Raw genomic sequence first — 18,105 nt, forward strand, 5'->3', positions numbered from 1 at the left:
TGTCATTTGATATTTTTCTCTCTCACCATTTGTTGGGCTACTACATTTGTAGTCCAACTATGTAAGACTTTTACTGAATGGTCGTTTCTTGTCTCCAGGAAAAGAGAGGGAACAAAGCATCCGATAAAGCTGCTGTCTTGGCCTTTGATGCCCTGGTGGCCTTCTGTGAAGAATCGGGGTGAGTGACTTATCTTGTGTGTGGAAACAAGTGTTAGTGAGATCTTTTCCTCTCCCAGCACTGCTAGTTAACAAGCTAACATAGGACAGTTCTTGGGCCACCAAGGGACCCCTGCCTGCTGAAAGCCATCGTGTGGGAATATTTCCTGTCGGAGCATGGAAGTTGGTACCCTCCCACCTTTCTGTGGAAGGCCCCAGAAACTCTGGCACTGTGAGGATTCGTTGAGTATTTTGGGTGGTCATCCACCCATCCCACTCCACCCACTTCTGGAGTGGCTGGCACCCTGGGTGACTCAGTTCCGAGAGATGTGACCAGTTCTGAGCCATTGGCACTGTGGTGATAATGTGCCACTGCGCTGTACTACTGCTTCACTTGTGGAGTAGTCACTCTCATCCCAGACCCAAGCAGAGACGTGTGGCCCAGTTTATGTCTTGGGAGGGCAGGGGCGGTAATGTGCTTGGAGAGAAATCAACTTTTCTAACATAACACCAGCCTGCCTACTTGGAACCCACTTATCTATTTGATCTGAATCTGCTGGCGGTGGGGGCCATGAAAGAGCCTGATAGCTGCTCAGCAACAGGCAGAGTGTGGCCGGGAGAGCCCTGGGCACGAGCAGCTGTGGGCGCACTGTATGAGGGACATCCAGAGCATTCTGGACAAGCTGGGAGCACTTGCATTTGTGTAGCCCTTTGCTCGAAAAACCTGTTTGATTCCTCTGCTCTCACTGGTCAGATCTCGTTGGACAACCCTGTAAGGTAGATGAGGCAGAATTGATTGCTTCAGACTTAAGAGATGAACAGACCACTGTCCAGAGAGGTCGTGGTTGGGAGTTCCCTGGCGGTCCAGTGGTTAGGACTCGGTGCTTTCACTGCCGAGGGCCGGGGTTCAATCCCTAGTCGGGGAACTAAGATCCTTCATGGATGCCACTAATCCCCCATTTCCCAGTTTGCAGTGATATGCACATTTTCATACACACATGCCATCTTGGTTTTTGTAAGACTGGATTCTTGAAGCGTGGAGTTGATTAGGTGCATGGTACTGGTGGTGCCCACCAGATGTTTGGGGCTTTCTTCTGGAAACCAGAGAGGCACTTATTTGGGCCATGTGTTCTGATTCCCACCCCCTCCTATTCACCAAGTCTGTGGCTCCTAGGCTGAAGCTACTTGCTTCTCTAAGCTGCCATGTCTCATTTGGCCTCTGTGGCAAGACCACGCCCAGCAGAGGTGGTTGGCACCCTTGCCCACAGCCATTGCAACCAGAGCCCTTTTCAGGCACTAACATAGTGAGTTGCTAAATTAGGCCTTCTTTGGTTCCTTGAGTAAAGCGCTTGTCATGAAAGGGCTCAGTGTCCTTGCTAGTTGTCAGAGTCCCCTCTGCTTGGAGTCACCCTGGCTGGACTCTTGTTTGGGGTGAGTATGAGGCTCTGTGGAGCTGTCTGGAAGCTTAGCTCTGCCGTATCCCTCTGGGCTGCAGCAACTCACCAGGCAAGAGGACAGGTCCTCCCAGGGCCCTCTGCTTTCTGTCTCATACCAGAGACCTGGGACCTGTTAGAGTGTCAAGGGTCTGGGCATCAGTGGGCCTCCTGTTGCCCCGTGTGCAGCCTCATCTCTTCTATCTCATTTGCTACACATGAGGGCGTCAGATTCCAGGACTTCCAGGCCCTGGGACGGAGTGAACACAGCTGGTATGGCTGGATTTGAAATTGCTCTTTGAGTAGAAAGGAATGTTTCTTCATTGCATAAATGGTATATAACACGAAGGCAAAGCCCCTTCCTCACCAGATACTTGCCCTTTTTCTGAGAATAGCCTGGTTTGAGGTTGACGTTGAAGCAGCTATTTGCAAAGGGAGGGCACTTGGCAGCGAGGGACAGGCCTGCTTGATGGCTTCGGCAGAGGCGGGGACATTTCTACAAGGGCTGTGTTGTAGGGTCTGGGGTGCATGGGGGCTGGGGGACCCTGTGAGGGATACCTGGGCATCTCTGGGACCAAGAGAAAAGACACTTGGGTCACATGAATGAGGCCAGCGTGGGGCGTCCAGATGGCTTCCTCTCTTCTTTGCGTGCAGCTACTTTCTCTGAGCGTGGCCCTGAAATGCATTTGATTATTTATGACAGGGCCAAATTTACCTTTGCGTGTAAAAGGAACAGTAATTAGGTTCAAAGCAACCTTCCTCCAGCCTAGAGGCCTCTGGACCCTGAGATGGGAAAAACAGCTTTGGTTTAGGCCTAGATTGTACTGGGCTCTGTCAACTCCTGGGGTCTCCAGGCTGGGGGAGCCAATGGCCCAGCATCCCTGTTTATCCATTCATTTGCTCATTCGTTCATTCATTCATTTATTCAACCAGCAAATATTGATTGATACTGACTCTGTGCGAGGGCACATCAGAAAAGGGGGTACAATTGGGAACAGAAAGAGACCCAGCCCCTGCTTTTTGTTGCTTGGACCAGTGGGGAAGACAGGCACTTATCAGATAATCACGTGAAAAATGTATAATTCCAGACTGTTAGAAGGGCTTTGGAGAAAAGGTACATGGCGTTTTGAGAGTGTATAACAGTGGCCCCCTTCTTGGCCCACAGAAAGTCAGGTCACGACTCTTCACACTCGTTGACCCTATCGAGTGCGGGGAGTGAACCAAACACAATAGCAAACAAGATGAGAAACAGGACCGTAATGATGAACAAGCAGATCACTACCAGGCCCCCCTGGTCGAAGGGGTTCTGCCAGAACTCATCCTTCCAGGTGCGTTTTGTTAGTAGTCTGTCCATGTGAACCTGGAAAAGTGGGGACAGAGGCCCTGAGTGCAGGGGCTTCTCCAAGGCCCTGTCCCAGGTGCTACTCCCTGCCCCCAACTTCACCCTCTGGTGCGATCTCAGAGAACGGTGGCCACCTCTGTAGCTAGCAGGCATTGAAGGGATGGTGGGTCATTGGGCTCAATGCCTCCAGCAAGCAACAAATGGGCTTTCTTCCTCCACAGAAGCAAAAGCAGGGACTGGCACCAAGAGAGGGGGGTCCCTTGAGTTCTTCCTGGAGGCTGCCTCTGTCTTCTCCAGTCCTTTCCTGAACAGCCCTGCTGTGAGCAGGACTTTCTCTCCCATCCCTGAGAACTGCTCAGCCAGGATCTAAAAAGCAGCGCTCTAGACCCTTCCTGGGTTTCCTGCCTCGGTTGCCAAACATTTGGGAAGCATTTTGAGAGATCAGCACAGGAGCCCAGGAGTGGATGGTCTCAAGCTGAGGCCTCTGTAGGCTTCCTTAGAGGCAGGTGAAAACAGAAGGACTAACTAATCTTGAAACACAGCTGAGATGGGCAGGCTGTGAGTCTGTAGCCAGTTGAAGGGAGTAAAGGCGGAGAAGGAAGGAGCCATTACCGGGGTCTGCTGTTTGTACTCCTGTGTCCTAAGCGAGGGCAGGCAGGTCAGGGTAATCCTTCAGGCCCCACGCCTTGGGGGCCTGAGCTGAAGAAGCCGCCAGGTGACCAGAGCTGCACTGTGACTCAGAGAAGCAACTCGTGGGAGGAAAAGGTGGCCGCATTGCTGACTGCCCCTGACCAGACCTGCTTGCTGTCACCAGAGCAAACAAAGGTGGGCTAGGGCCCATTGCCTAGCAACCGCGTTCTCTTTCAGCCTTTCACACTTACCCCCTCCGCCGCGTTCTGCCCTTTTGTGATGCTGTTTTGGGGGGCTGCTCAGGGGCGTGGGTTGAGGTGTCCTGGCTGAGAGAGGTCAGACTTGGGGTGGGTGGGGGAAGAGACTGGATCCGGGGCCCTTGCCCCAGGCCTCCCGTCCACCTCACCTGTGGCTGGGTCCTGCCCCTCCTCTCAGTCCGGATGACCCGTCTACTGAAAGGACCTGCCCAGAGCTCGGGAGGCCCCAGGGCTGGGGCTGCCATGCATGGCCGCTCACTTCCTGTGGCGCCGGGTTGATGATTAACCACAGCTCCAGCTGGCACCTCCTGGAACCAGCATGTGGGTGTTTATCACCATTGAGGCCCCAGGCTCCTGTGGAGGCCCAGCTTCCCCCTTGGTGTCTTTGTGTGCCGCTTAGGCCCAGCCGCAGCTGCTTCGTGTGGCTTCCCACCCCCTGGTGTGATGGGGCAGCCGGGAAGCAGGAGTGGGGCCTGTGTCCCTTCTCGTGGAACCTGGTGGCTGCCATTCCATCCTTGAAAGACGGGAGTTGAGTGCCCACGGTGGCCAAGAACTGCGCCAGGTGCTGCGTGTCCAGTCGTGAGCGAGAGAGGCAGGCCCTGCCCTCCCAGGGGTTACATTATAGGGTACTGGTCCTCAACCCTGCCTGTTCCAATCATCCGGGAGCTTTTCTGAACGCCGGTGCCCAGGCCCCACCTGGTAGCACAGAGATCAGCCTCTGGGCGTGTCAGAGCCCTGTGCTTGGTAAACCTTGTTGGGTGATTCTCCTTTTTTTTTTTCAATTTAGTGGGGTTTTTTTAAAATTTATTTAATTTATTATTTTAATTTTTGGCTGCGTTGGGTCTTTGTTGCTGCACGCGGGCTTTCTCTAGTGGCGAGTGGGAGCTACACTTCGTTGCGGTGCGCGGCTTTCTCATTGCGGTGGCTTCTCTTGTTGTGGAGTGCGGGCTTTAGGCGCGCAGGCTTCGGCAGTTGTGATAGGCAGGCTCAGTAGCTGTGGCTCGCAGGCTCTAGAGCTCAGGCTCAGTAGTTGTGGTGCATGGCTTAGTTGCTCCGTGGCATGTGGGATCTTCCTGGACCAGGGCTCAAACATGTGTTTGAGAATCCACCTGCATTGGCAGGTGGATTCTTAACCACTGCAGCACCAGGGAAGCCATCATCGTGTGATTCTGACATGCAGCCGGGGCTGGAGGAGATGATGGGCAAGTTCCTTGAAGTCCTTCTTAACTATCCTGGCTTAATTGACCTTGGCTTACCTGCCGCTTCGTATTTCCTTCTGTAAAACACTCTGACTAATGCCCTTGGCCTGCTGAATGCTCAGAGCCAGCAGGCTGGTCTCAGCACACCCTCGGACTTCCGCTCCATTAGCTTAGTTGGATGCTTATTAAGCGTCAGCTGCTTGTTCCCAAACCTGTTTTGTGGCAGTTGTACTTGTAATTACGTAATTGCACTTAACATTACATAAAAATGAAGTGGTGATAATAGCTGAAACCCCAGTTTTACAACTGGGGAACAGGCACAGAGAGGTTAAATAACTACCCAGGGTCACACAGCTAAGAAGTTACTGCTTTGGGGTTTGGACCCAGCTGTTCCTGTCAAAAATAGATGTGGACAGGACAACTGTAAACATTTCCTAAAAATGCAGAAGTATTTCACACTCAGGTTTCCTTGCAGATGTCTTCAAGTTCTTATTCCGCCTTAAAGAGATCAAAATTAGCAAATAAACAATTCAGGAACTCTGGTCGGCAAACCCACACTTGGAGAAAAGACCTCGGCCCTGCATCAAAAAGATTGACCAAGGAATGTGCGTCTGTCTGTATGTTTCCATTTCAAATGAGAGGTGTAGAGAACGTACATCTCGGGTACACAAACGTTGCTTTAATTGACTTTTTCAATTAACTTCTGGCCCTGATCGGAAAATCCTTCTGAAATGATCACCACGAAGGGAATGATGTGATGGGAAGAGCTAGAGAATGCTGTTGGTGCCCATGGCATAGTCTGGCCTGGGGCCTGAGGAGACTCCCCTGGGAGGAGCGATGTTGAAGTTGAGATGGGAAGCCGACGTAGGAGTTAGAATGAGGAGACAGTGTTCCAGGGTATGCAGCCGGTTCCCAAGGAGAGCGAGGAGACTTTTCCTAAGGACAAAATTAATTTGTCTTCAGTTTTTTTTTTTAACTTTAATTTTTTTAATTATTATCTTGTTATTGCCGTGCGGCTTGAGGGATCTCAGTTCTCTGACCAGGTATTGAACCCAGGGCATGGCAGTGGAAGCCCAGAATCCTAACCACTAGGCCACCAGGGAACACCCTGTCCTCAGTTTTTTATGGTCTGTGATTTGTTATTACCCACAAGCAAATATGTCGTATTGAAGATTGTTATCTGTAGATTGCTTTCAAATGTTAATGTTTGGGAAAACAGGAGAAAACTGTTTTGTCTGCTCTGCCAAGTTTTGCTAATAAGATGCTTGCACCGGTGGCTTTACTGTAGTTTCCAATAAGGCGTAACATATGTACAGTAAACTGCACATATCTGAGGTGTAGAGTGAAACCCTCGTGAGGGACCGCGAGACCACAGTCGAGAGACCGGCTGGGACGCTGGGGCAGTGGACTGCAGGCAGGCGCTGCTGGTAGCTTGTTCCAGGGTGGCATGGCGGTGGGAACAGAGAGCTGTGGCGGCCAGAGTCAGCCAGATGTTCTCTGGGGCTCAGACGGCCTGATGGCCGCCCCTTCCATGGTCACCACCTGCCTTGCTGTACCTGTTTATTCTTTGCCGTGATGGGGGAATTGCTGCCTCCTCTCCATGCCCATCTTCCCCAGAGGACCAGCCAGAGTATGTCAGGCTGCTCTTGTGCTGGGGCAGATCTGGTTGGTTGATCCGAGTGGGATTGGAGCCTGCCTGGGACCTGGCGTGACAGCTTCAGGAGGGGAGCCATTGGTGGTGGGGCTCAGCGTGCCCCCGTAAGCCCTCCAAGGGGAGGGACAGAATCTTATTTGGGGTCAGCAGTTAAGTACTGCCTGGCCTGGAGGAGGAGAACGCAAATGAACCTCCTGTCAACCTGTCGGTGCCCAGGTCTGCCGACTTCCTGGCAGCTGGACCAGGGAGCCTGAATCTTTTCTAGAAAAGATGCTCAGCCTCAGCCTCACTGAGGAAGGATGTTCTTGATGCCGACGTACCTCACGTAAGGAAAAGTCACACGGGGATCAGGCTGCTGCACCGTTGGAGCTTCTCCTGAACCGAGGGCTTCCTGGGGACCCGCCAGCTGTTGGTGCTGGGACTGGCAAGGGCGGGGCTTCACATCCTCCCACCCTCCCTCTGTTTTTCTTCTGGGTGGGAGACATAGCTGGGCCCCACCCCAGCTCTTAACTCTGAGGGTACACCCGCTTATAGGGAGGTTACTTTGAGAAGAGCTTGGGGTGCAGCTGTTTGGGATCTAGGGTTGATATTGTAGGTGGTGGATAATGGAGTGAGAGCCTTATCAGTACTACAGCTGGAGGCCTGGGGCCCCGGGTGTGGTGAGCAGGGGCTCTGGAGCCAGGTGGGGGGTGCCCAGAGGCTGGCTCTGCCACTTTTCAGCTGGTCAAATTTAGGGAAGTTACCTATTTCCTCATCTTTAAAATGGTGATAATAATGATACATTTGGCATTGAGGTTGTCATCATGACTAAATGAATTTATCTGCATCAAAATGCTTAAGACACTGCCTGAGCGGGGATGAGTCCTCAGTGAATTTTACTTATATCTTTATCCTCACCATTGTTGCAAGTATTATTATGGTTATCATTATTTTTCCGAGTCCCATTCTTTTGTGGTGTGGTGGGGGTGGTAGAGAGTACAGACAGATTCTTGAATTTCTTTTATTTTCTATGGAAGCACTCTTCTCTGGGTCTTCAACCCAAACCAAACCCGTCAGAGAAGTCCCTGGGCACCAGGAAGTGAAACCAACCAGAGAGAGAGCTTCTCCTGCCTGCCTGTCAGCTGGAGATGGTGGGGCCGCAGGGGAGTGGCAGGGCTGGCATCCCCTCTCCACTCCCTGTTTTCTGAGTAGATGGAGCTCTGCCTCAAGGCAGGCAGAGCATGGGCTGCACAGGCCAAGATGACAGAGGCGTATAAAAAACGCAGACTTCTTTATGGCCCCGGCGGACCAGGGTTGTATGTGTGTGTCGGGGCGGGTACCGCGTGAGCCTCTGCCTCCCCTGCCCTCGTTCCTGGCTTTGTAGCTCTACCTGGAGAGTTCTGTGGGAGAGAAAGTAAACTGAAGGGAAAGAGGCCAAGCAGTGTTGCATGTCAGCAGGCCCAGTTTTTAAAATGAGTCCACATTGCTCTGGCTTGGCGCCCTATTTAGAGGGGCAGATAATGATGCTTCATATCAGTGGAGGTCTTAGGATATGCCCAGCACTGTGCCAAGGTCATCTCGGTTTATCCTCACAGGCTTAGCCCAGGAGGTGGGGACCAGGATTAGCCCCATTTCACAGGGGAGGAAACATGGCTTGAAGAGGTTGAGTCACTGACCTCCGGTTTTGTAGCTGGCGGGGGTGGGAGCGTGAGGATTTGAATGCAGACAGTCCGGCACACGGTGGGGAAAGGACGGAGCGGTCAGGATGCAGGTTATGGACAATAGTAGGGGCCTCACCTCTCTTATTGCAGAAGTTTGGGAAGACCCAGTGGCCTGAGCCTGGTAGGACGGGGTGTGCTGGCTGCGGTTAATGGCAGTGGTGACCGTGGCGTGGCTTTCCTGAGCCCGGCACCTGCCTGGGGCAGACGCAGCCTCCGCCACTGCCGAGCAGGCGTCTGGGGAGGGCGGAGCTTGTTAGCAGCTGGTGCTCGGCAGGAACGGCGCCGCAGCCCTCCCCTGGTTCCGCAGCCTTCCCTCTCGCGTGGCATTCCTGCCTGCTTGTTTTTCCAGCTTCCGAGAGCACAGGGAGAGCAGAGGCCTGGCAGGGACGGTCACTGGCCATGTCCCTGGAATTCTGGCCCGCTGCCCACCTGATGCACGTAACCCAGCCCAGGGAGTCTGGCACCACAGACACACATAACCAGAAAGCTTTTACTGGGAAAGAAACAGGCAAATACTGGAATGGAACACAGACGTGTGCGTGCTCGGGGGGAGCTTGGGACACAGGAGCTGCCGCGCAAAGCCCCTCTCTGATTGGCCTGCTCCTCTTTGGCGTGGGAGCCTTGAGCCAGCTCCCCACACGTGCCGGCTGTTCTCCAGGTGTGGGGACCCCACTTCTTTGTTTTGTTAGAAAGCGCAGGTAGGCACAGAATCCCCGGTGGTTTTCTGTCTTAGAAACAGTCGAGTCCTCCTCGGCACCCTGTGTTCACTGTCAGGTGAGAGTTTTGTGGTCGGCACAGCCCTTATTTCCTTGACGAGCCTCCAGCTCTCAGTCAGTGTCTGGGTTCCTGGGCTAGGCCAGGGCTGGGCCCGTGGATCTTTGTCTTGAGGGTTGAGGGCTGCAGGGCCAGGCTGATGCCCTGGGTCATGGCTTTGGCGGTCTCCTCTCCGGCTCCTCCTCGGCCGCCGCCCTGGCCCTCACGGTGGGGTCATGGGTCCCACCAGGGCCCTCCTGCCTCCCCGCTTAGGGCGGCAGCACCGGCAGCAGCAGTAGCCGACGGCCATCAGCAGCAGCAGCAGCACGGTGGCTGGGGGGTTGGGGGAGAGAGCAGAGAGCGCCGGAAACTCAGAGGCGAGGAGGAAAAGAACGCCCGCCATACTTCCAAAGAGGCCCCTCTGGGGGCCTGGAGGACCTTCACCAAAGCCCTGGCTTAGTGGTCAGAAATACCCGAGAGTCTGGGAAGAGGTGTGACTGTCCCCATGCCGGCCCCCAGAGCTTCGCTCCCTCCATCTGTGGGTTGGGGTGCCGGAGGCACCTCTGGGCCCTGGTGCCCAGCACACCTGTTTCCTAGAGCAGCATGTCAGGATTAGGGGGGATCCCCTGGCTCCCCCCAGGGGACATCTGCTTCTCCTCCTCTGTCTGGGGGACCACCCGGCCACCTCTGCCAGCCCCGTGGCTGGTACCATGGTCTCGTCTCTCCTGGATGCCAGGAAGAGCCATGGGCGCTGAGGAGACTCTGGGAGCCCCAGCTTACCTGTGAAAATGACAAGGACCGAGAAGGCCACGATCTCCACGGGCTCGGCCTGGGGCAGCATCTGCAGCTTGTGCAGCAGCCTCTCCCCTATGGAGCGCATCTCCAGCGCAAGGTTGGAGGCTGCCATGTTGTGCCGGGTCCCTGCCGGGGTTCCTCCTGAGCTGCAGAGCAGGGAGAGGACCTGGAGTCCCCACGGAGCTGCCTCCAGAGAATCTGCCCTCTCACCTACCCCAGCCTGCAGAACGAGTTTGTCAGGTCTCACCCCTCACAGCCCTGGTGGCTCACAGCTCACGAGGGAGGCAGGGAGCCGGCAGGGCCCCTTGCTTACCGCTCCGCTGTGGCCCTCAGCCCCCACCTGGCTGGCACTGCTCGGGCGAGGGAAGCTGGGGATGACAGTGAGCCGGAGACCCTGCCGCAGGAGGGGTCTGCCAGCCGGCCGAGGTCAGCCACGGTTGCTGACCGTGAAGGAGACTGTATGCTCCTTTGTCTTAGACACCACTCCTAGGTGTTGCCAGGGTGCCTCGGATGGGCATGGCTCCCCTGGCGGCCCCTGAGTGCCTCCCTGGTGGGGACATGGGGCTCCAGGATGCCAGCCTGGCACCCTTGCTTTTCATCATATGTGGGGACAGAAGGGTCGGCTTCTTCCGAGAGCAGGCTCATGGGGGCTTCTGGCCGGGGTCGGCTGTAGTTGAGAGCTGACTGGGGGCAGTGGTCTGAGCCCCCCTGGGGCCCCCCACCTCTCCCACCAGCCTCATTTCTTTACTCATACCGTGTCTTCCTGTGAGAAGGTGGAGGTGACACCGTGTCCTTCTAGTTTTCCCCAAGGGGTCCTCTCTCAGGATGGGACCAGGCGTCCCAGGGGGCGTTTAGCCTCCCTCTCTTGCTGGCTTGGACCTGCCTCTCTGGCTGACCAAGAGAGTCCCCTCCGCTCCCCCCTCCCCCAACACCCCCTGCCCCCGGCCCCAGGTGAGGGGCAACTGAGCCTACAGGCCCCAGGACCGAGAGCCTCGTCCTGTCTGTCGTGCCCAAGGGGCCGAAGGTGAAGGTCCAGGCCGGGTCAGTGAGTCAGAACACATTATGCCACAGACCTTCTTTCCCCTTCCGCCTCCCTGGTGGGCACGAGGGAGCCAGCGCCTCTTCAGAGAGGGATCAGGGACAGCCTGTGCCAACCCAGAATCAGCCTGTTCCCCGAGGCAGCTCTTAGCCAGGGCAGGGCTGCAGGCGGCCAGGGGCCTGAGCCAGACTGTAAGCTCTCATTACCTCTGCCTCGTCCCTCAGCCAGGCACATTCGCCCCCAGGTGGCTGCGGTCTGTGAGGCTGGTCACTCCTGGCGCCGCCATCACAGCGTAGCGTCCTTAGAGCCGCCTTGAAGGTCATCCGCTCCAGTCCTCTGCGCCGCACTTGGCTCCCTGCCCTCCCTCTGGCATGCGGCCTTTGCTCGAGTGGGGAGCCCCCCTGCGGCCCAGCCCGGCCCATTCCTTCTTGGGCAGCTCTGATCGTTAGAAGATGGGATCTCCTGGTGACCTCGTCAGTCCCACCTGTGGTCACTCAGGCCAATTCCGCCCCCTTCCGCCTCACGGTCCTCCAGGGCCTGGACGGCCAGCGCGGATTCCTCCTGCATCTCCTTCCCCACAGGATAACTGCCCTCGTCGGGTCAGGTGCCCCCCCCCCCATAGAATAGCATTCAAATCATCCTGGGTTTGAATACTGCCAGCCTTCTTCCTGCTTTTGTGACACGGGAGTGGCTCCGTTTCTCTGAGTCTGTTCCTTATCTCGTTTTCCATGAAGATGAGGTGCCCGTCTCTCGAGGCTGTCGGGAGGGTTGAGCACAGGGCCGGGCTCCGGGAGTACCCAGCCCATGTGATTCCCCTCTGGGCGGGGTCCGGCCAGCGCAGCAGAGGCCAGGCGGCCTTTGGGGGTTGTCACCCCCCCACACATTCGCTGTCAGTGACCTTCCTCCAACACCTTTGGGGAGTTCCGTCTGTGTCCTTCATGCCCGGGATGTTTGTGGTGTATGAGGTGAAGGCGAGTGGTGGGGGGCCGGCTGGAGATGGGGGGGCTATGTTTTAAGTGATGATGGGGGGTAGCAGGCAGGTGATGGCTCCGTGGAGGATTAGATGGTCTCCTGTCAAAGGGCGAGCTCCTGAAATTAGAGCCTCCCAGCTTCTCCCATGCCCCACCCCAGGGTCTGCACATTGCTACAAAGGAGATCAGGATCCCAGTTTTCCAATGTACTAGGAGGCATAGAATTCTAGAATGCCATGGGTCATCCACTCCTGCCTCCTTTCTTTTGCATATGGGGACACTGAGACCAGAGAGAGGAAGGGACTTCACGGTCACACTGCAGGAGTGGGGCCTGGCAGCGCTGCCTCCGCCATCCCTCCGTGGGCGCCTGTCTCAGGCAGCCTGCTCTTCGACGGGCAAGATAAGTCGGCCCAGGAGCAGCCCACAGAGGGCCTGGCCCATGCGATGGGCTCAGCACAGGGACCAGGGCTCTGCGTGATCAGCCCCACCCCACACGGGAGTCTGGAACACAGCTTTCATCACTCACCAGGCCACACTTGCTCTTTGAGAACCTCCTGTGACTTGTCACCAAAGGCAGATCTTGCGAGTCTTTCCGTCTCAGGCTCGTGAACTCCTTCCCAAGCATAAGACCCCTCTCCTCAGGTCACACCGAACAGACCTCCTCCCACTGACCAGTGGAGCAGGTGTGCACAGGAAGGTGGTCCCCTCCCTTGTTCTGGGGCCTCCGGGCATCTCGCTCCCCGGGTTTCCAGGAGGACGGGAGCCCGCCCGCTGGTCCCATTCCTGGAGGAGGGACCGAGGGACCAGTGGGCCGACCGAAGCCGAAGCCGAGGGGGAGCTTGCCCCGGGCTCAGGAGCTGGGCTGCTTTCCCCTCCCCTCTTCGGCTACTTGGCCTGGCTTTTTCAGCCTGATTGGCCCAGGGCCTGCACTGCCTAATGTAGCCATCAGAGACACTCCTTCACAGAGAAGGCGGAGGCGAGCAGGTCGGCGGGGGGCTTTTTCACCTGTGCCCCCCACGCCCAAAGACCCAGGAGGGATTGCAGAGGGGCGCGCCTCCGCTTGTGAGTGAGAGGTTGCGTGGAGACCCTGGTCAGTTGGGGCGTGATCTCCAGAGCAGGGAGGGGGAAGGTGGGGCCGGGCTGAACTGCTGTGCCGGAAAGGCGGGGCCTGTTGATCCGAAGCTTCGCCTTTAAAGTCAGCCGTCCTCCAGGGGTTAGGAAGTCTGAAAGCTGCAGACTCACGCCCAGGGGACCCGGGCCCCACTCTGGGGAGAGTGTCGGTCCACTCCAGCGGGCCACGGACGTGGACAGCCAGGGCCTCTAGGGACTTGGATTGGCCCCAGGGCTGCTCACTGCATCCTGTCTGCAGGAGTGGGGCTGCTGGACACGGCTGTTTTGCCCCAAAGGCTGAAGCCCCCTTTGCTTTTCAGTTGCTGTTTTATCATTTCCAGCTTGGCCTTGAGCAGAGGAGCCTTAGTGGGGACTGTGGGGGGCTGGGAGGGGCCTGTTCTCCTAAGAGGGCGGAGGCACATTCCAGCAGGTCCCAGGCGGGCTTTCCAGCACGCTATTTAAAGCGAGGCCAAGGGGTGCCTGACGCCTGGTGCCCGATATAACCAGCCATCGTCAGGTGACCGTGAGGCCTGTGCCCCAGCTGTTGCGTTGTAGGGAGCCCTGAGTGTTCCCAGCTGTGGCCCAGGGAGGGTGGGCATCCTAGGGCTGGCTGCCTCTTGTTTTCTTAACCTTCCCAGGTTTGGAGAGCGGAGGGCAGGGAAGCCCAGTGGGGCTACTGGTAATTCTCTATATTTTTCCAGTCTTTCTATCTCAGCTCCACCACACTCCTTCCCAAACTGTACTTTCTGCCTGTGAATGAGGATCTCCCCCAACCCCGTGCTCAGTAGCACCTCGGTTAGAAGCAGCCAGAGCAAGTGGTGGCTTCCCCTGGCCTGGCTGCCTGCATGGCCCTTCTCGACACCTTCGGAGGGTGCTCCCCGGCTGGAGTGGCAGCCAGTGGAGGGGGAAGGTGAGCCGGGCTGAAGGGAAGGCTGGCAGAGCTGGAGGGACTAGAAAACATGCCTTTGTGTGGCACCTCCTGGCACAGAGAACCTTGCAACAGAGCAGGCAGGCCGCCTGCCGGCCCGACAACTGCCACTTGGTACTGAAGCGTCCCTGTTTCCTCTTTGCAGAACTGACACTCCAACTCCAGATGCAGCTGTGTGGGGAGATCCCAGGCAGCGGATGTGTGCTGTCTGATAAGGGTGTGTTGATGGCTCAGGGCCCAAGGGCTTCTTGCCTTGCCCTGTTATTTTGTCAAGGTGGGTTTCAGCCACCCCTGCCCCCTGGGCAATGTCTTGTTCGAGAAAGAACTAGAATGAGGCATAACTGAAGGTTGGGGGAGTCTTGCGGGGTCCGGTGGCCTAACCAGCAAGGCAGAGATGCCCACTGTGCGCCGCGCTTTCTGCCTTGGCCCCGCCTTCCAGTGGGGTCCAGTGACACTTGGACCCTCGGCAGCCCCCGCTTCCCCAGCCCCTTAGCTTTTCCCGGGCAGGAGGAGGCACTTCCTGTTGCCGCTGATTGCTCCTGCAGCCCCAGAAGCTGGGCATCACCCTTCTGTCCCCGCACAGGGATTGTGTTTGGGGGTCCCCATCCACCTGTGTCCTCTGGATCTAGGGACTCTGATCCCTGCCTGCCTGCCTGGGCCGTCTTACAGATAAGAGCCGGCAGGGGTAGCCATGGGCTCATCACTGCGTCCCTCCCTCACCCGGCGTCTGTCCCCTCTGTGCCATCACTGCTCATCGCTGCCGGGCTTTTAGTCTCCCCAGCCACCAACCCAGACCAGATCCCACAGCCTCTGCCGAGCCAAGAACACGTCGACTGATCCCTGGTTTCCACTTTAACCTGGGTGGTTGTTTTTCTAAGTAGACACTAGCTTGTTCGCTTTGGGGAGAACATCTGGGGGGTTGGGGAAGGGGACTGTAACGCTGGCGTGAGGACAGGGAGGCAGGAGGGGTAAGCAGCCAGCCTCGGCTCGAGACACTCGGGGCCCTGCCCCGGGAGCTGATCTCAGTGCGCCGAGAACTATCAGCATTCTGATGGCGGCGGAGGGCCAAGTACGGGGTGGGGCAGTCCCTCCCCAAGCCTCACTTCCCCCCCCCACCCTGGGTTTAGGGCCCTCATGCTTCTGGCGTGGCATTCAGGGAGATCTGGGGGATCCTGGGGACCTCTGTGGGCCCAGGGAGGAGCACCTGGGCCTAGCTCCGAGCTGAGAACTCCGAGACCCCCATGAGAGGCGGCAGCTGCTGCTTTTGTCCAGGACACGATGGGCAGAGCTGCCACAGGTTCGCATCCTGGGAGGTGCGAGGTGGCCGGGCAGACCCTGCCCTGAGCCTCCTTGCCTGGGAGAAAGCAGGGACTTGATCCCCGGAAAAAGGGAGGCTCAGTGGGCAGGCGATGGTTCTCCCCTAGGCCAGGCCAGCCAAATCCCTCGTTTAAGCCCCCGAATAGGAAAAGCTTAAACTAACTTGCCGAGTAAGCAGGCACTCCAGGCCCCTCTGCCTGCTCAGCAAGCCAGCAGAGGGCTGCAGCCTCGGCCTGTGCCCCGTGCTGGGTCCCAGCAAGAGAAGGGGGAGCCTGAGTTCGAAAGGGAGGCTCTCCAGAGACTACAACCAAGCGTGTCCCCCAGGACCCTCCTCTCCGTGCTTGTGGTAGATTGTGGCCCTCCACCCTTGAGACAGGGGACCCTGGCGGCTCCCTTCCCTTCGTCCCCGCCTCATCTGTGAGCGGAGCCACTCACCTGGGAGCTCAGGTGCTGGGGTTGGGGGGCAACCGCAGGTGCTGGGGAGCCCAGCAGCCTCCGCGTGCCTCTCCTCCGGCCTCCCCTCCAGCGGGGCTCACACCTCTTCCTTCCTTTGCGGACGCCTCTTTCCTGACCCGCGGCTGCTCCCCGGGTGCCTCTGCTCAGCGCAGCGGAGCTCCTGGCTGCTGACAGCCAGCTGCTGTCTCGGCCTTAGCTTTTTTGTTGTTGGTCGTCCTGGAGATTCAAGTGTCACATTACATGGGGCGGCTGCCGAAGTAGGGATCCAGTGCCACCGCTGCCCCCGCAGGCGAGGGAATCCCTGCTGGGAACTGGTCCTGCGGCTGCAGGTTCCTGCCTGCTCCCTGCCCCGAAGGTCTGCACGGCCCTCCTCTGTTCCTCCTCCTCTTCTCTCCTCCCTCCTGGCGGGTGTGGGCTGGGCCTGGGCTGTGAGCTGGTGAAAGAGGAGGTCGGCTCTCACGTTCCCTGGCAAAGATGACCCCTGGGAGGTTCCACCTGAGCGGTGGAGTCAGGAGGGAGGGAGCGAGGGAGGGGGCCTGCACCCCTCCCAGTTCTTTGCCTCCCGCCCCGCCCTCAGGAGCACCTTTGGGCCCATGTCCCTCAACCCCCAACCTGTCCCTCAGGCAACTCCCTGGCAGGTTCCTCTCTGTTTTCTCCTGGGAAGGAAAGTAAATAGTGGGGGAGCTGCTGGACCACCCAAGCAGTCAGCCCTCTGGGGAGGCATCTTGGGGAAGAACTTGGGAGTCTTGGGAGTGGCCTGGCCTTAGCCTGTTCCTGGGGGCGGCCCCTGGAGGAGGAGAGAGGACACTGCTGATCTCGTTCTTGCCAAAGAGTGTCGGCTGGGGCTGTCTCCACACTCCGGGCCCGGCTGTCCGGGCCGGGCTCCAGAGCCCAGGGGCTGGCTGCTTTGACATTTGGCTGGTCGTGCCACCCCAGCAGACCAGGCTGTGCCCGGAGCAGGACAGGAGCCGACCCCAGCCCGCATCTGCGAGCTGTCAATGGAGCCCTTTGAGTGTGAGCACAAAACGCCAGTGAGTTGGGGCTTGGGGGAGGCGCGGGGGGAAGGAAGCCAGCCTTGTGGCCGCACCACTTGGATGCCAGAGCCTCCCAGAGGCCGGACAGGCAGCCACTGTGCGATCGCACAGGCTTGAGCCATGGAATGAGTTACACATCGGTTTTGGGTGTGGCGGGAATAGCGCCCTCTGGTGGCCTCCATGCCCTCCTTGCCGGCTCCAGCCGTTCTCTCCTCAGCTAAACAAGGCAGCCAGCCCGGGCTTCCTGGGGGCTGTGTCGCAACCTGTTGTCATTCCTGGAGGCTGGCCCTCGGGGTCCTGGCTCCTCAAAGTGTTTCTTGCAGCCCCAGGCAGTGCTCACGTTGAGAGGTGTTCTGGTTAGAGCAGTGACGCCCACTCTTCTGGTCTTTGGGATGTGGTGACTAGACAGCCCTACCTCTGCTCTGGCATCTCCCCTCAGGTTCCCCCACCCCGTGCCACATTCCTGCTGCAGGAATGGGTGTTTGTAACAGCCCTGATAGAACTGTGGCCCCCCGGGCCTCTGCATCTGCCCCGGTGACCGACTGTGCCCCCAGCCTGGGGGGGTTCATTCTTCCAGCCTGGAAGGTACGACGAGGAAGACTCCAGCCACGGCTGCATCTCCTCACTGCCCTCACCAGTGCCGGCTCTACGGTGCTGGCCCTGAGCTGCCCAGTTCCTGCTCTCAGGCAGTCCCCCTGATCCCGGGCTGTGTACACTGGGCTGGGTACACACAGGCTTGTTGGGGACAACAAGGAAGAGGTCACCAGGAGACAGAAGTAGAGCAGAGTGCTGAGGTGGGGTAGGGCCACTTCCTGCTGTTCTCTCCCTCCCTCTCCGTCAGAAAAAAGTGAAGAGTGATAATAAGAGCCGTGTCCTGGGCACTGTGCAGCTCACTTCCGAGCGTCATCCTGGCCCTTATGCAGCCCAAGGGGCCAATGCTCCTCTTGCACCGGCTTGTAGGCAGGAGTACGTAGGCTTCAGGAGGTCAGATGCTGTCCCCAAGGACACAGCCTCAGCAGCAGAGTCAGCGTCTGCACCCAGAGTCCATGCTCCTTCCAGGGTGCCCCACTGCCGAAGGATGGAGAGGGGGCTGGGGCCCGGAGGAGTACTCCATAGAGAAGCAGGACAGAATGGGGTCCGTGCCCTGGCTCCTCTGGATACGTGTGTTCCATGACTTTGAGAAAGCTCTCAGCTCACTGTCCTCATCTGTAAAATGGGCACCCCAGCGATGCCTTGTGAGGCTCGCATGAGATGCCTACCACAGTGCCAGACATGTAGCTGTGCTCAACCAGAGTTTCGGGATCGGGTGAACGAACGCTGGCCAGCGTGCG

The 18,105-nt window shown here is 57.8% G+C and overlaps 3 protein-coding genes across 11 annotated transcripts in view; 1 reads left to right on the plus strand and 2 right to left on the minus strand.

Annotated features, from left to right (window-relative positions):
• The window catches only part of RECQL5 (RecQ like helicase 5), a 38,099-nt gene that overhangs the window by 15,353 nt on the left and 4,641 nt on the right, over positions 1–18,105 (plus strand). Inside the window, exon 8 of the mRNA XM_060135777.1 lies at positions 99–178. Coding sequence (XP_059991760.1) covers positions 99–178 — 80 coding nt within the window. The remainder of the gene's footprint in view (positions 1–98; positions 179–18,105) is intronic.
• SMIM6 (small integral membrane protein 6) lies at positions 2,744–3,066 on the minus strand. Its single transcript, XM_060135374.1, has one exon. It carries the CDS (start codon positions 2,941–2,943, stop codon positions 2,764–2,766), a length of 180 nt encoding a protein of 59 aa, XP_059991357.1. The 5' UTR covers positions 2,944–3,066; the 3' UTR covers positions 2,744–2,763.
• On the minus strand, positions 8,848–16,374 carry SMIM5 (small integral membrane protein 5). 9 transcript variants are annotated; one of them, XM_060135771.1, is made up of 4 exons: positions 15,720–16,370; positions 11,165–12,029; positions 9,905–10,139; positions 8,848–9,457 (listed from the first exon to the last, which is right to left on the minus strand). In XM_060135771.1, exons 2-4 carry the CDS (start codon positions 11,378–11,380, stop codon positions 9,348–9,350), a joined length of 561 nt encoding a protein of 186 aa, XP_059991754.1. In that variant the 5' UTR covers positions 11,381–12,029; positions 15,720–16,370; the 3' UTR covers positions 8,848–9,347. The 9 variants fall into 9 exon arrangements, with proteins under 9 accessions (XP_059991754.1, XP_059991753.1, XP_059991752.1 ...); XM_060135770.1 differs by having other exon boundaries at positions 11,165–12,712; XM_060135769.1 differs by lacking the exon at positions 15,720–16,370 and adding an exon at positions 12,456–14,715.

Source organism: Lagenorhynchus albirostris, chromosome 20 (assembly GCF_949774975.1).
Source record: "Lagenorhynchus albirostris chromosome 20, mLagAlb1.1, whole genome shotgun sequence".
Lineage (NCBI taxonomy): Eukaryota > Metazoa > Chordata > Mammalia > Artiodactyla > Delphinidae > Lagenorhynchus > Lagenorhynchus albirostris.

Bases quoted from the DNA above. Each gene is read 5' to 3' on its own strand.
- SMIM6 (XM_060135374.1), bottom strand. From the start codon at position 2,943: ATGGACAGACTACTAACAAAACGCACCTGGAAGGATGAGTTCTGGCAG.
- SMIM5 (XM_060135771.1), bottom strand. From the start codon at position 11,380: ATGGGCCGGGCTGGGCCGCAGGGGGGCTCCCCACTCGAGCAAAGGCCG. The intron at 10,140-11,164 runs GTAATGAGAGCT...CTCGTTCTGCAG, and splicing joins GGCTGAGGGACGAGGCAGAG to GCTGGGGTAGGTGAGAGGGC. The intron at 9,458-9,904 runs GTAAGCTGGGGC...CCAACCCCCCAG, and splicing joins GGTCCTTGTCATTTTCACAG to CCACCGTGCTGCTGCTGCTG.